Source organism: Orycteropus afer, unplaced genomic scaffold, assembly GCF_000298275.1.
Source record: "Orycteropus afer afer isolate SDZICR_OR568_19922 unplaced genomic scaffold, OryAfe1.0 scaffold00021, whole genome shotgun sequence".
NCBI lineage: Eukaryota > Metazoa > Chordata > Mammalia > Tubulidentata > Orycteropodidae > Orycteropus > Orycteropus afer.
The window spans coordinates 14,783,192-14,794,540 of NW_006921608.1; the positions used below are offsets into that span (position 1 = coordinate 14,783,192).

Sequence of the window (11,349 nt, forward strand, 5' to 3'; positions counted from 1 at the left end):
CCATTAAAGGTTTAAGTCCAGGTTGGTTTGTGATCTTACACCCTGCCAGGAGGGGAGTGGCTTCTTGCCTGTTGGGGATGAATGCCCCAGTTGGCACTCTTTGACACCACATTGGTATATACGTTGGTGTATATATATATATACACTCACTGCCATTGAGTTAATTCTGACTCATAGCGACCCCTATTGGGTTTCTGAGGCAGTAAATCTTTATGGGTGTAGATTATCTACTCTTGCTTCTGTGGAGTGGCTGATAGGTTTGAACCACCAACTTTCTGGTTAGCAGTCATATACTTTAGGCACTGTGCTACCAGAGCTCATTTAAAGCCTGGAGATGGTAGACATGAGGCCATAGTTTTTTCTGTAGTGTTTGGCTAGAGTCAAATGGTCATTGTCTAAAGGTTTTCTGTCTTGCAAGGTTACCCCTTTCTTGGTCCTTTGATTTGAGAGAGGCAGCTTTTGCAGGGACTTTTTGGTTTGTGCCTCTTGGTGTTTCTAGGTTTCCAATCCTTCATTACCCACCCTGGAATGTATGAGGCAAAAACAAAACTCACAGCTGTGTCCTTCCTTGGATCCTGTGTTCCCTAGCTAGCTGTCTTCTCCCGTCTGTCAGAGTTCTCTTCTGTTTATTTTATACATAATGTCCAGAGTTTAGTTGTGCTTCCTGGGGTGATATAGGGAAAAATAGGGCTATACCATCTGTCCACAAGTGGAAGTTCTCTTCAGCTCGCTTCAAACTCTCTTTAGGACTCTTTTGCATAAAGCTTCATTAATTTGAACTCTATCAGTTCAGGAATTGTAATTCAGAACATGAACAAAATTTAATGGGAAATATTTCAGATTTTAGAAGAATAAACTTTCCATAAAGCCTTAATTTTTAAAATAGGTGATCATGAACAGAAAAGGTTGATTTTGGGTAATTTTGCTCTTTTCCCTAAGTCAAATGCCTTAAAAATATCCCACAGTCTTTAGTTGAGTTTTTTTTTTCAGGTGCATTTAGAAATAGTGCAATTTTATTCTTTTAGAATTTGGTGTGCTCATCTTTTCATATATTACCTTTTAAACACCCTTCATAGAATCAGCCTCTTGTCAGACTTAAATATGTTACAAATACATTTTTTAGTTTGTTTATGGTTTTTTACTGTTCGTACATTTTTAAATTGTATATATTCAAATCCAGCTCCCCCCCCCCACACACACACACTTTGGTTTTATAGCATTGAATTGAAAATATAAATATTTTTCCATATTAACATCTAGTTCTTTCTTAGTTCCATTTTTTAACATCTAACTCCTTCATCTATTTGGACTTTATTTTGGTGTCGCCTGTGATAAGGATCTAGTTTAATTTCTTCCCCTCAAAAGGCAGGCAGACATCTCAGCACCAGTTTTGGTTTCGGTTGTTTTTTCCTCACTGATTGGAAATACTATCCCCATAATATGCCTGTTTCTTTTGCCCCTTATGTTCTGCTTTTGGGCAATCTATTCTGTTTTTTGTTTTGTTTTGTTTTTTCTTTTCTATCTTTATCATTTTTATCATTATTTTTTTGCCTGATTTATTTCATAGTGACTGAAGAAGAATATTAAAATCTCCTATGACTTACTTATTTAGATCAATTTCTTTTAAAAAGTTTTATAGTATAGCTGTAATCTTTTCACTTTTGTTAATGAATGATTTTTCTCACTTATTGTTTTGTGCTGTTAATTCTACATGTTCTCAGTGTCTCTATACTTCACATCTTTTTATGTTTGACTAATATTTTATAACCCATCTTTAACTTTCAACCCAGGTTGTTTTAAGTAATGTCTCATACAAACATGAGTTTGACCTTAAGTATATCTCATGTGGAGTGCATGCAGTTGAATTTATCGTATTTTATGAACCGACTTGGTCTTTTACTATGTAACTAAAATACTGTTTATTACATAGGTATTCAACCCATTTAGTTACACTGGTGTATTAACATTTTTATCACAGTTGTAATGCCTTACTTTTGCCAACTTATGTTCCTACTTTTTTTTTTAATGTTACTCTGTAGTTTTGTTGTTACCAATTGCTACTTCTTTTAAAAAGCCTTTAAAAATATCTTTAAAAAGTCTGGCAGTGTTACTGATGAAACCTCTTCTTTCTGTCAAGAATGCTAAAATAATGTGGTCTTATTCTTCTTCTAGGAGCTCTGGTAGCGTAGTGCCTAAGGCACTTGACTGCTACCCAGAAGGCTGGTGGTTCAAACCCACCAGCCACTCCTCAGAAGGAAGGTTCGGCAATCTACTTCCGTAGTGATACCACCTTGGAAACCCAAGGAGGGCTTGCTATGAGTAGAGTCCTACTCTATGGCATACAACAACAACAACATTCTTCATCTACCCTTTTAACTTCATCATCCATTTCCTCTTTGTTGGTCAGAATCATTGTGTAGCAGTTATGTAGAGAAAATGTGAGAACAGATGAGATCAACCATACGGAGATTTTGAGATTAAGAAAGGTGAACTTTATAGATTAATGGTAACATAACATTGTAGTCAGTTCTCAACAAACTGCATGAAAGCAAGCTTTCAGTAGGCTGTGTAAACATAATGCTACATATCGACATTTCTTGAGAACAAACCAGTAGCTTGGAGGGATGGCTCATAATTATCCCTGAGATGATAACAAAGCATAATAAAGTTTGAGATTTCTGTACCTTTTAAAAGAGATGGAATTCTGTTGGAGTTCTTTGAAATATTGATCTTCTTCCTCTTTTATTAATAAATAATCAGTCCATAAGTTGTTCTATCAAATTCACTATTTCCTTTCTATTTTGGCAGCTGCTTTTTAACCCAGGTTCTCAGTCATTCACACCTGGATTACTATAGTTTCTCCCTGCTCTATTTCATTTCTAAACTCTGCTGCAAACTCATGCTATCAAAGATAGTCTTTTCCTTATGTTATTATCTTGTTCATGTAATGAAAGTGGCTCTCTTTAGATAGCATTGACTGGAAGAATTCCTGCTCACTGTTGCCTGGATCTAACCTCATGGAAGAACACCATTCCTCTAAATAGTGTTTCTGCTGTTGCTAGACAGATCTTCGTACTGTATTCTAACATCACTTTTGTTTATATTGTTCACCTTTCCGAAAATGGTCTCTTTTGTATAGGTATTTGCATTTACCTCACTCATTCTTCTCCTACTTTTACATCTCTTGGCTCTTAATCATTTGTTGTTGTTGTTACTATATCTCACTCATTCTTCTCCTACTTTTACATCTCTTGGCTCTTAATAATTTAGGCTATGTTAAACCGTCATGAGCATGACTTGTATGATATATTGCAACTTTTTGCATATTTTCTTTTATATTCCTTATTCTAGATGGTAAATTCCCTAAAGGCAAATAACATTATCTTCAAAGGTTTCTTTTCGTGACCGTTCTACCAGTGTTTCTCCCAAGTTTTTTCAGAGTAGGGCTGGGGTTCCCTCTTTCTTCTTGCTCCACCATCCTCTAGAGCACTATTCTTGTCTTTTCTGTGTCGCAGGTACCTGTTTTTCAGCTTAGCAGAAGGGGGTGAGAACATGGAGGGGTGCACACTCAGTGTTGTAAGTCCCAGACAAGGAAGTGGAGCACATTATTTGTACTCACATTCCACTGGTGAGAACTTAGTCACATAGTCACATCAAGCTGAAAAGGAGGCTAAGAAATGTAGCACCTCTCTGGGCAGCCGTATGCCCAGCCACAACTCTGTTTTAGTGAATGACTAAGAGTCTATAGGAGCTCAGGTGGCATAGTGGTTAAAGCATTCAGCTGCTAACCAAAAGGTCGGTGGTTTGAACCCACCCATCTTTCTCTGTGAGAGAAAGATGAGGCAGTCTGCTTCCATAAAGATTTACACCCTTGGAAACCCTATAGAGCAGTTTTGCTCTGTCCTGTAGGGTTGCTGTGAGTTGTAATCAACTCGATGGCAGTGAGTTTGGTTTGGTTTGGAGGCATTTATACCACGGATAAGGAGCTATGGTGGTGTAGCGGGTAAGGCATTTGGCTGCTAACCAGAGACATTTCAAACCCATCAGCTACTTCATGGGAGGAAGATGAGGCAATTGATTTCTGTGAAGATTTATAGCCTTGGAAACCAAATAGGGGTCATGATCAGTTGGAATCAACTCAGTGACAGTGGGTTTGATTTTTGGTTTTTACTGTTCTATCAAATAAATTTATCTATAAATAAATCTGTAACTATTACGACATTATTTATTTACTTACTCATTGCAGTCAATCCTAGTATTTTTGTAATCTGGTGCAATTCTTACTCAAAAGTTTTCCCAGATGATATGTTCACCATTTGAAGGCTCTCCCAGATGCCTTTCATTTCTTTGTCAGCACAAAAATCTTTCCGTCTTTGAGACAAAATCTATTGATTTTTATTAAAATATCTCAGGTAGCTTTTACTTGACATTATCTATTGACATATAATTATAAAAATTATACTTTAAAGTTGGATTGCCTGCCTGATAATAAGATTATCTATCCCAAATTATACCTATAGCCTCTTTATCTTATCTTTATTCTCTCAAAAAAAAAAAAAAATCCGTTAAAAACCCAGGTCTGTTCTGGTAGCTTTCCTTCTGGTTGTCAGAAGTAGAGAACTTGGGTAATATAGCTAGATTAGGGTGGTATAAAAAAAGAAATAAAAAGTTGTTAGAAATGAGGCAAGATTCATTTTCTGGAAAATTTTTTGTGTGTTTTAAATTTCTCCCTTGGATACAATTAAATTACTCAAGACATAATAAAATAGAAAATATCTAAAAGAAGTAACTGTATAGTCACCCTCCTGTTTCTCACTTATTTTGTCTGTCACCTTGTTAAGATTAATTGTTACTAAATGCCAAAGTAAGTTTTTATGTAATGTAATTCCCAGTCTGTTTTTCTTTCTTTTCTTTTTTTAAATTTCCTAAGCTTACTTCCTTTAGATAATACTATTTTTAAGGATATTGTAGTTTCATTAGTTATGGGATTACATTTTTTTGGTGTACTTTAATGTTTTTTTAAAAGCAATAAACTCAAAAGCAAAATGTTTAGTTCAGAAACAGCTGAAATACTCTGTTTTCTCAACTTGTTCTTTTAACTCTAGATAAAAAAAACCACCTTTGATCCTGATTAACATTTATGTGTGGTTTTAACATTTGTCTTTTGTAATTTAGGGAAATCTCTTGAATTTATGCACTGTTAACTTTTGCTCTTCCAGCATCATTTTATCAAGAATGCAAAACCTGTATCAATTCTAAGAGACCTGATCTCAGAAGCCATGGAAATTAAAGCTAAAAGGCATGAGGAACAGCAGCGAGAGCTACAAGAGGGGGAAGAGAATTCGGTTCGTAATTACCCTCATGAAAGGAGATTGTTTTATTTCCAAGTCATTGTTCTATGATTTTGTTTGTTTGTTTCTTGAAATACATTAATAGCACTTACTGATTTCTTGAATAGTGAGGTATCTTTGTTCATTAAATCTTAGAATTTGTTTTGTTTGCATTAAGTGTTTGCTTTCCTTTTCTGATGTCTTAAGTATGTAGTGATTAGTGAAATATAAGGTTGATATAATAGGCTTGCACAGTGCCTAGTATCTGGCTGATACTCTGTGATTCCTGAAAAAACTGTTGCCTTGAATGTGGTCAATTTTGTGTCTTATTTTCTGGAACTTTCTTGTGACTTGTTTGTCAACAACTATGTTGTTGATGAAGAGTACACAGTAGAAAAGGGGTTATTATTAGAGAAAGCAGAAGGGACGGACAAGAATTTATCATATTAACCCAGTTTGTTCTATTTACGTTATTCATAAGTTGATGAGTGTAAATTAATTCTATAAAAATTATTAGGTGATGTGGAATGATGTAAAGACCTTGGTTCTTGTCTCAAGAGATTTTGTAGTTTCCACACTGGGTTCCTGTGTGGTGATAGAAACATTTAGCTTCAGATTTCTTTCCAGTTGACACTTGTATAGGATCTTGTAGTTTCAAAAGCATTTTATCATATATTATTCCATTTTATCTTTAAGTAAGATTGGTCATGTATGGCATTATTATTCCTTTTTGCAGTTTGGTAAAATTAGGAGAGAAATAATTTACCAAAGTTCATAGAGTTCGTGAAGAACCAAGAATGAAACCAAGTTTTTTACTTTAAAGCTTCCATGCTTCCTCATTAGTACTTTATGCTCACTTTCTAGATATTTATTAGTAATTCTCAAAATTAGCAACATTGGCTTATCAGTGTCTGCACTATTTCTGATAAGATGATATTCTAAAACAAAAGCTAGTCTTTGCCCTTCTGTGATGACATCCTTTTGCCTTTTTTGTGCTTTGACAGGATTTATGACAACTTTTCCTGAGCACTGGACTGGTGAATTGCCTTTAGTTAGCTATCAGTGGGCAGGTGATTATTTTTGCTTTGTCCTTATTTTCTTATATTTAATTATGGGCTTTTTTTCCCATTTTTTTTTTAGATGGATAAGAAACTGCTGACTTCCCCTCTTAGTTTTTAAGACCTTGATAGTTATTTTCTGTCACTCTGATGATCCCTTTCTCACTATTTTCCTCTCCTTAACTGTGTTCCAGCCACATTGATCTTCTTACAGATTTATTTATTTATTTTTAACATGACAAAGACCTTTCCATACACAGGGAATCATCTACCCCAAAACTTAGCAGTTTAAAACAATGCACATTTAATATCTCAAGGTATCTGTGGATCAGGAGTAGCTCAGTTGGATGATTCTGGCTTAGAATCTCTCATGAGAAGTCGGTCGAGGTCTTAATTGGTGCCACAGTCATCTGAAGGCTTGATGGAGACTGGAGAGTCCACTTCCAAGACAGCTCACTCATGTGGCTGTGGACTTGCTTCCTCACTTCCTTGCCATGGGGCTTCATAGTGATCTCTGTGATCTAAGAGACAGGGAATAAGGAGGAAGTTCTTTGTCATTATTAACTGAAATAATAAGAAAAAAAAATTAAGTTTTGACAGAATCACTCTTCAAGCAATCTACCTGTGCTTTGCTTTAGATTATATTCTCAGGCTGTAGCTTCTCTTTTGAGATAATTTTATCAGTTGTTGTCCTGAATATAAAATATCTGTGCATATGTGTGTGTGTTTACACTCATGCCTGTGTATATATTTAGAAGCCGTTATAAGAACAGATGAAATATGGAGAATGGAGACTTCTGGTAAGAAGGCGGAATAGGCAGACAAGCTCCACCGACCCTCTTCAACATAGAAAGGAGAAACCAGTTGACAGAGATACAGTAGATAATCCTGGAGCCCTGAGCACTGAAAGGAAGTACACACAAGTGGATTAGGCACCAACTAGTGGAAAAACCTGAACGAAAACAGTAAATACAGAGATGGTTGGAGCAGTAGACTGCCAGCTACTCTGACAGGACCAACAGCCTGAATATTTCCAGGTGGTATTGGGACCTGAGAATTGACCTAAAGACCATCCCTGGTTGCCAAGGGCACCAGGGATGACTGCACTGGTGGCCTGTGACTAGGAAGGGAAACAGCAAGGAGGGAGATGACTTGAGTTGTGGACTTTAGGCGGTCTGGAGGATGCAGCCATTTTGATTGTTTACATGCGGTGGCCATTTTGGATATTTAAAGTGACAGCATTCTTGTTTAGATTCTAGGGACTTAAGAATAGGATCTGTTTGCCAAGGACGCAGGGACATATGGGAGACAGACAATGGGAAGGGAGACAGGGTGAGTGTATAAGTGCTGCCAACTAGTGAATAGAGGACCACAACACAGTACCCTGCTTACATAGATAACATACAAACAAAACAAAGAAAATTGTGGGCAAGTCACTCCAACATCCAATCACCAATTAAACATAAATACAAAAACATCACAATGCCTTGGAGACAACAGCGCATCACAATCCACACAAATAAGCAAGATTAAGCAGGAGAAACAAGGGGCCAGGATACAACACATCCTAAGATGCAGCATTGGAACTCCCTGATAAGGAATTAAAAAGAATTATATTTAGGTACCTTCAATGAATTGAGAGACAGATGAAGGAAAACACTGACAAAATTGAGGAAAACACAGAGAAAATCCTACAACAGTTTCGAAAGACAATACAAGAACAAAATGATGAAATAAATGAAAAATTAGAAATGATACAAAATCTACAAACAGAAATCTGGAAGATTAATACTAAATTTTCAGAAATAGATAAGACACTGAATGGGCAAAGGAGTAGAATTGAATCAATGGAATACAGAATTAGTGAGATTGAAGGCAAATACCTCAGTACTTCTTTGAACAGTGAGAAGAAAGATCAAAACAAAATGAAAGGATAAGGGTCATGTGGGATACCATCAAAAAGAATATCCTACATGTCATTGGAATTCCAGAACAGTTAGAGACAAATAAAAGCACAGAGAAAATTGTCTAAGATTTGTTAGAAGAGAACTTTCCTGGTATGATGAAAGATGAGAATATATCCATTCAAGAAGTCCACCGAGCCCCAAACAGGGTAGAACCCCCTAAAAATTATCAAGACATATCTTCCTCAAAGTCACCAAAGCCAAAGACAAAGAAAGAATCCTGAAAGCAGCACAGGAAAAATGAAAAGTTACCTGCAAGGGGCAATCAGTAAGACTAAGCTCAGATTTCTTGGGAGAAACCATGCAGGTGAGAAGGCAATGGGATGGTATATGTAAAACAATGAAAGAAAAAAATTTCCAACCAAGAATTATATACCCAGCAAAATTGTCCCCCAAATATAGTGGTGAAATTAGGACACTTCTAGATAATAGAAATTGAGGGAATTTGTTAAAACCAGACCAGCCTTACAAGAGATGCTAAAGGGAGTCCTTTGGACAGAGAAGCAACAACAGCAAACAACAACTGATCAATAACACACATGATGACATAACCCAGAAGCCAGCCCAGTTATAGGTGTATCCAAAGTAAATAAGCCTACAAGATTGTAAAGAGGGAACCAGAGGCATCAGTTGACAAATGAAGACAACTACAAACCAAAAGGTGGGAAAAAACTGTGTAGTTACAGAACTTCTAGATGGTAGGGAAGTCAAGACAACTACAAGATAGAACAGACTATTCTAAACTTGGGAAGAAATTATAAATCACAGGGTAACCTCAAAGAAAAATTATAAACCTTCATGTCAAAATAAAAAAGAGGACCAGCACAAATATTTAGCAGATACCAAAACAATAGCAATGAAGGAAGTGATAACATGATTCAAAAATAAAACGAGCTCAGCACAGAAAATTATATGGAACAAAGAAATCAACACTGCGAAAAAGCACATAACAAAATGACAGCAACAAATTCATACTTGTCGATAATTACGTACCTGACAAGGCACTTATCTCTAAAATTTGTTGAAAGCTCCAACACCTCAATAACAAAAGGATTAACAATCCAATTAAAAAATGGGCAGAAGACATGAATGGATACTTCACTAAAGAGGATATTCAGGTGGCCAGCAAATACATGAAGGAAGTGCTTATGATCATTAGCCATCAGAGAGATGCAAATCAAAACAACGAGATACCATCTTACCCAGCCCTAGTGGCAAAGTTCAACAAGACAGAAAATGGTGGATGCTTGCAAGGGTGTGGAGAGATTGGGACTCTCCTACACTAGAGCTGGTGGGCCTGTAAAATGATATAACCACTGTGGAAAACAGTATGGATATTCTTTAAAAAGCTGGAATAAGAAATACCATTTGACCCAGCAATCCCATTACTAGGTATATATCCTAAAGAAGTGAGAGTTAGGAGAAGAAGAGATATATGCATACCCATGTTCGTTGCAGCAATGTTTACAATAGCAAAAACATGGAAACAACCTATATCCCCATCAACAGAAGAACGGATAACCAAAATGTGGTATACACACACAATAGAATACTATGCAACCCTAAAGAATAAAATACCACATAACATGATGAACTTGGAGGACATTATGATGAGTGAAATAAGTTAATCACAGAACACATGTAGTATTAGTTCATTATTGTTAAAAGTCAAGGAAAGGTTTATATATGGAAGGAAACTTTCTTTGTTGGTTACCAGGGGTGGGAGGGGAGGTGAAGGAACACTGCAAAAAAAAAATGCATTGACCCATGTCACTTTAGTTTTGTGTATTTCACTGTACATAAATGATATTTCAATAAAATGCATTTTTAAAAATATGGAGAATGAATCTGAAGTCCTCTTGCAGTAAAATTCTATTATTACATTGCCATTCATTTTCAGCAAATTATTTAGTCAGCAGTCATATTCTCTCAGGAGCATTTATTCACATCAAAGTCTTAAAATCTTACATGGATAAGGATTTTGTCTTTATACTGTTCATTCTTTTGGGATTCCCATGCAAAATGACTTAAATTCCATATATATTTAAAAATAAAATAGCAGATTTCTCATATATCTGAAATCGATATCATTAAGATGACACTTTTTTTCATAAAAGTCTTTGCTGAACTTGAGCTACGGGCCTGTGAATAACAGTATGATGTCATCATTAGTGGCCTACTCAAAGCCATAGACACTGCCCCTAGCAACTTGGAACTCCCCTTCCTTATCTCTGTCCTCCCAGCTTCTCCACCTATATCCTCACCTATCCAATAGAAGAATTACACTCAGTCACCATAGTACCTGCTGGCTCAAATTCTAAACCCTCTTTATGACAGAGACCTGCTTCCACATTCCACACAGTGATTCCACAAAGAAAACTGCAGAGCAACCCAGCACACCTGAATTAATAACCAAAAAAATTAAAATACACCAGCTTGACATTTTCAAAATATTAAGTCATAAAACCAAGACAAAACAAATCGATACATAACCAACAGTTAAAGACAACCTCAAAATGTCTGGAAAACAACAAGCAACCTCAAATCAAAGAAAAAAAAAAAAAACAGGACAAGGCAGTAAAAGCAAAACCCCAAAGGTCTCATTAAACAAAGAGGAAGAAGAGGCAATAGAATTATCTAAGAAGGAATTTAAGACATGTTTATAGAGCTCTATAAGAGCCTAAAGAAACCCCAAATAGAGGCAAGGAGAACACAGATAGTTCCCTGGAAGAACTCGGGAAAATCATTGCAGTGTAGTAAATTACTTTGTGTGGCTTTTCTACCCATAAGTCTTTGTAAACTCCAAGATGGGATTTTCTATGAGCAACTGAGGAGCTCCTAATTGCTGAAGGTGTCCACCTGGAGTATTTCTGTTGGGAGTGGCACAAAACAATGTTCTGGGAGGTGCCCACTCTCTCTCAGGTGCTTAGAGTTCTGATGCTGTGATTGGCTAGTTTGACCACCCTTCTGGGCTCAAAAGGAGGCCTCCTAGAGGCA

General features: G+C 36.4%; 1 protein-coding gene across 1 annotated transcript in view; it reads left to right on the top strand.

The window, feature by feature from the left end:
* Nucleotides 1-11,349, top strand: part of STK3 (serine/threonine kinase 3) — a 321,893-nt gene that overhangs the window by 260,600 nt on the left and 49,944 nt on the right. Inside the window, exon 8 of the mRNA XM_007934885.1 lies at nucleotides 5,220-5,345. Within this exon, the coding sequence (XP_007933076.1) occupies nucleotides 5,220-5,345 (126 nt within the window). The remainder of the gene's footprint in view (nucleotides 1-5,219; nucleotides 5,346-11,349) is intronic.